The 6,190-nt window shown below is 36.1% G+C and overlaps 1 protein-coding gene across 1 annotated transcript in view; it reads right to left on the bottom strand.

The window, feature by feature from the left end:
- Positions 1-6,190, bottom strand: part of Faf1 (Fas associated factor 1) — a 307,082-nt gene that overhangs the window by 135,189 nt on the left and 165,703 nt on the right. Inside the window, exon 9 of the mRNA XM_021200199.1 lies at positions 1,478-1,573. Within this exon, the coding sequence (XP_021055858.1) occupies positions 1,478-1,573 (96 nt within the window). The remainder of the gene's footprint in view (positions 1-1,477; positions 1,574-6,190) is intronic.

Below are 6,190 nucleotides of genomic sequence, written 5' to 3'. Positions count from 1 at the left end.
TTAACCCAAACAAATCAATGGCCTTTCTCTACACACAGGATAAACAGGATGAGAAAGAAATTAGGGAAACAACACCCTTCACAATGGTCACAAATAATATAAAATACCTTGGTGCTTTGAACTTATAATGACCTTATAGAATGAAACGATGCTTTGAACTTAATATTGTCATCCTTCTGTAATTCTCCTTTTCTGTAACATTTTATCTAAAGGTAATTTTATAAAGAACTTTTGTCTGAGAAGGAATAAGAAAGTCATAAAAAAGAAATAAAATACAGCATTTGAGGCTCTATCCCATTCACCAAATTTGTATCTGTGGCATTTTGGGCTCAGCCCTATCCATCAAATGTGTGTATATATACATTATATACATACATATATATGTATGTATGTATGTGTGTGTATATGTATATGTATGTGTGTATATATATATATATATATATATATATATATATATATGAATGACTGTATGTACATATATATGTGTATGTAGGTATATGCATATGTATATAAACACACATGTGACATATGAAAATGATGGATCACGTGGTTGGGCCCAGCCAAAGTGTGTGTGTGTGTGTGTGTGTGTGTGTGTGTGTGCGGTGCACAACTTTCTTTTTCTCTGTAAAATTGCCAAAAGTTATCAGCTTTTGGTCCCAGAACAGAACAGTGAGAGTTAAATTGCCAGAAGCCAATGGCTTCTGACCTCTAGAACAGTAGTAAAGAGTTGTAAGAGGTCATCAGTCTTTGGCCTAAGTCAGATGCTATGTCCCTCCCTAGTACCTTACCCTGCCAGATATGGCCCCTGGCAGTGTTGTATGCTTTTAAGCCTTGCTTTTAAACTTTACAGTATATGACACAATAAATCATAATACTCATGATTTCTTTCCCAGCCTCTTAAGACCAATATCAAAGTTAGGCAAGGAAATATTATCTATAATTATGGGAAAGAATTAAGACAATGCCTTTTAATATCTTATAGCCCATATACACACAGACCTACAAAGCAAATATAAAGTATACCCTATCTTTTCTTCTTTTTGTTATTATTCTTTAGAGTCTGTGTGTACTGCTCTCAATGAATAAGTCATCTGTCAGCTTTGATTTTGAGTACCTTGCTATAAGTATAAAATTGTCTAATTTAAAGTTATAGAACCTTGAAGCTCAATTCCAATAAAGTCACTAAATTATATAGGTTAAAAAAAATCGCTTTGTTAAATTGACAATTCCATGTAAAAATCATCTAAAAAGATAACTTATATGAAATCTGTATGTTGAAATGTGAAATTAACAGAACAAGAAACATTAGTAATAATTCTGCATGGAAAGTTTCTGCCTTCAAAATTTGACTGTGACATCATTCATGCTACATTAACATTACAAATTCATTGCTGTGGAGGAAAAAAGAACAGGAAGTGTGCAGTTGAGTGGAGGATATATGCCTTCAGTTCAATGAAAAGCTGGAAAATAGGCTTACCTCTTCTGATTGCTCACGGGTCTGTACAGGTGAAGTTCTTCTTCCCACAGTTAATCGATGGCAGGGATAAGAGAGGCCTGATTCAGCAAGACACATCTGCAAAAAGTAACGTGCATAATTTTATACAAAATATAACTTCCATCAAAAGAGGATTTTAGGTTTCTATTGTTTTCTATAATTTTTAAGCTATGTTAGAAAGCTATTAGCCTGGGTATAACATTATAAAGAAGGCTTTGACATTCTAAAACTTTTCACTAAGTAGAATATTCTGGTAGTCAGGCATGCTGGCACATGCCTTTAATCTCAGCACTTGAGAGGCAGAGGCAGGTTTATCCCTATGAGTTCAAAATCAGCCTGAACTATGTACTGAGTTCTAAGACACCTGGGACTGCATAGATATTGAGACAAAGTCTCAAAAACAAATAAATAAACAAACAAAAAACATTGTAATCAAGATTAATTTTCAGTATAAAAGAGATGAGAGAAAACAGAAATTATATACAAGGCCAAATTATATATACTTGTCCTCAGTGTAGGTATGTTAATAGAGTCATTCATAGAATAAGATACAAAAAAGTCTGTGCTGTTCAGCAATAACAATTAAGGAACATATATTTATGTCTACAAAAGTTTATAGTACATCTGATAAAAAATAAAATTAATTTTGAAGTTTAAATTGAAATTGGGCAAGCATAAAAAAATCTGACTGAAGTTTAAGTTTCATAAGTATCAATTATCTTAAGGAAGTAGTCAGATTGTAAGAAAATGAACCTAAAAATTTTTATCTGTTTCAGAATTAGTGTATCCTCTCAAGAAAATAAAAAGCAAAAAAGTAATGTGAAAGAACTGTGGTTAACAAAACAATTTTATATGCCAACAGTTCATGATGATTATCAGTAACATATTTTTGTATTATAGCGCATGCTGCATATCATTTATTCTGTAATGGTATTTTATTCTCATGCTATTTGGTTAACTTCTATCTACAGATTATTTGTATTTCATATCATTCAACTATGTAGGAGAATTAGAACAGTATTAAAGTAAGCTGCAGAGATCCTCAGTGGATAAGAACACTGTTCTTCTAGAGGACCTGGGTATGTACATTCTGGCATTCATTGTACTCTACTTCCCCCCCCACCCCCGGGAGGGTTTCTCTGTGCAGCCATGGCTGTCCTGGAACTCACTTTGTAGACCAGGCTGGCCTTGAACTCAGAAATCCACCTGCCTCTGCCTCCTGAGCGCTGGGATTAAAGGCGTGCGCCACCACCTTTGGCATGTAACTCTACTTCTGTAGGAGCCATTGCCCTTCTCAGGCTTCTGTGTGGTATATATGCACATGATACACTTACTTGCAGGAAACACTCATGCACATAAAATGAAACTATATTAATTCTTAAGAACCAAACAAAACAATGTTAAAGGTAGACGTAGAGCTTAGTGGAAGAGCAAACACTCTGCATATTCAACTGATTTCCAGCACTCAAGACAATAATGCAGTTAGACAGCCTTAAGAAGGTATATGTGCCTCTGGCAAATTGGAATGTATACATGTACTCAATTTAATGATGGTGTAAATCAATGTTTCTTTTATTATTGGAAATAAATTATGGTAGCATTGACACACAAAAAATTATTCTTTGATAACTTTGGTGAGATGTGAATTAGTGTGACTTAAAGTGAAGAAATCCAAATATCTACACATTAATACATTCATAGGCAGCAAACAATAGTCTGGAGATCATGAAACTCAAAAACCAAAACCCCAAATCAACTTAACTCAAAGATTCTATTATTTCATAATTCTACATTGCTTAATAAATGCTGCTTAACCAAATGACAGAGTAATTTTCTGTTTAGATATAAGATACAGACAGTGTCTGTCTTAAGGGTACATATATACCAGTTGAGAAGACAGATACACAAAGTAACATGCACAGAATCTTCTAGAGGTGAGAAAGCTGGTGGGAGCATAATTTCATGCCTATATCTTACTATCTAATCAAGCTTAAATAAATAAATAAATAAATAAATAGAAGGGACTCTCATTCCACAAGTATAACCCACAACATTAAAATTCTAAAGTCATCACTTTATATACCAGTGTTTAAGTTGGAGTAAAGCAGATAGATGATGGGAAAACAGCTTCTTCTCTGTGCTTTTCATAGTACTGTATTTTCTATTTATCTTTTAGTACTTCTAAAACATAAAATATGAAAAGAAATGCATCTATTATTGTGTGTGTCTAATTTCCTTTCTGGCGGAACTGAAGTGGAAATTTAAAGGTTCTTTGGAAAAGTCAGTTGTGTTGGATGGTGTTTTGCTGGGGCAAACACATGAAGGAGTGTTTTTCTGAAGTAGACACAGATGAAAGGCTAAGGCAGACTCAAGACAGAATGTTTTGCTAAAGCAGACACAGGAGAAAGGATGTTCTGCTAAAGCAAGCATGTGGAAGGACACGTAAAGAAGGATTCTTTGTTAACAACATGCATGTATTGCTCTGCCTTACAATGTATCATTGAGCTGCATTTGTCAGAACTCCATAGAAATACACCAAAATTTTTCTGGTGGTGAGCTGCAGTTTCTTGCTACTTCCTCACTCAGGCTAATTGGCAGAATGATGTCAGCTGAAACAGACTGACATGCTGAGATAAGACATGTGCTGAGGCAAGACCAATGGAGGACACGTGATATTTGGAGGGATATAAATAGGACTCAATGGACAGTGACAGTGATGGAGGCTGAGCTAGGGTTGTTTATAGAGCTAGTTGTGCAATTCTTGTTGGTCTCACATCTTCACTGATCTTCAATTAGCTGAGAGAAGCACAAACTTTTCCTGGTATCCCTCCCCAGATCCTCCAGCTGACAGGTGCTGGGCCTGAGGCCTGATGTCTCTCCTAGGTAGTGCCACCACAGCTGATTTATGTTTGCTAACCCAACTCGACCAAACTGGACTGCTAATGTATCTGTAGTGTTTGCAAGTGGATCAAGCTGCTGATGTTAACCTGTGAACTAAACTACTAATGTCCAGACAACACAGATGGGAGTTGTTCCAAAGAACCTTTCTAAACAGGTCCACTCCCCTCCCCCTGCATCCCCCCCCCCTCCTTTCTTTTCCACTACCTCTGGTAGGTGGTGGGCTACAAGGGACGTTAAAGCATTTAAGAACCATCATTAAAAACAGGCTGTCTTAGTTAGGGTTTTACTTCTGTGAACAGACACTAAGACCAATGCAAGTCTTATAAAGGACAACATTTAATTGGTACTGGCTTACAGGTTCAGAAATTCATTCTATTATCATCAAGGCAGGTCATGGCAGCATCCAGGCAAGCACAGTACAGGCAGACCTAAGAGTTCTATCTCTTTATCTTAAGGCTGCTAGCAGAATACTGGCTTCCACAGTGCTAGGATGAGGGTCTTAAAACCCACACTCAGAACTGGAGAGATGGCTCAGTGGTTAAGAGCACTGACTGCTCTTCCAAAGGTCCTGAGTTCAAATCCCAGCAACCACATGGTGGCTCACAACCATCCATAACAAGATCTGACACCCTCTTCTGGAGTGTCTGAAGACAGCTACAGTGTACTTACATATAATCAATCAATCAATCAATCAATCTTTAAAAAAGAAAAAACCCACACCCAGACTGACACACCTACTCCAACAAGGCCATATCTACTCCGACAGGGCCAGACCTTATAACAGTACCACTCCCCGGGCAAAGTATATACAAAACCATCACATAGATGTTTGAAAAAAATTAAAGTTACATCGATCTTTTGCTCTTAAAGTGTCTTCTGATCCATTTTTGATAAACGGATAAAACAACTGGTATTTAGAATTCAGACTGTAATATACTGACTGGCCATTTGTATGAGAAATTAGGATGACTCAACTCCAAACCAAAATATTTACCCTGTGTTCCAAGTTTTACTAGACAAAAGCATCACACATAAAATAGTTGAAAGACTATCCCTTAGCTCTATGAGAGGTTAGTCATAAGTAGGAACTATTTATTTCTGCCTTCTATTAATATGCATGCATTAATTTATCATGGGGAAAAAAGTACCTAAGTAAAACTGAGGACACAGCTCTAAAACATAGGAGATACCAAAATGCTTCAAAAAAAAAAAAAAACTTATTACTATATTCTTACAGTAATGCTGTGGGTTTTTTTTATTTGTTTTGTTTTTCGAGACAGGATTTCTCTGTGTACCCCTGTCTAGAACTCACTCTGTAGACCAGGCTGGCCTCAAACTCAGAAATCCGCCTACCTCAGGCTCCCAAGTACTGGGATTAGAGTCGTGTGCCACCACTGCCCAGCAATATTGCTGTTTTTAAAAGGTATTTTAGTATAGTTCCACAAATAATAATAATAATAATAATAATAATAATAATAATAATGCTGTTACTTATATTCTTTACCCCAGTTGAACTTTCATACTTAAATACATTATTGGGGCATAATAATTTGTAAGATGATAATCCCTGGGAAGAAAAAGTACTCAATGTAGCCTTCATATAACTCCTCAGTGGGTACCATCAAATTGAACCTAAAATTGTACTAAAAATGGACATAGCTTTATAACAAATGAGAAAAAGATCATATTGGTAACTCAAACAACAAAGTCCATGTAAACTTTGTATTTTAAGAATTGCATGGGCTGGTGAGATGGCTCAGTGGGTAAGAGCACCCGACTGCTCTTCCAAAGGTC

This window comes from Mus pahari, chromosome 6 (genome assembly GCF_900095145.1).
Source record: "Mus pahari chromosome 6, PAHARI_EIJ_v1.1, whole genome shotgun sequence".
In the NCBI taxonomy this organism is placed as follows: Eukaryota; Metazoa; Chordata; class Mammalia; order Rodentia; family Muridae; genus Mus; species Mus pahari.
This window is presented reverse-complemented; position numbering and strand designations above follow the sequence as displayed.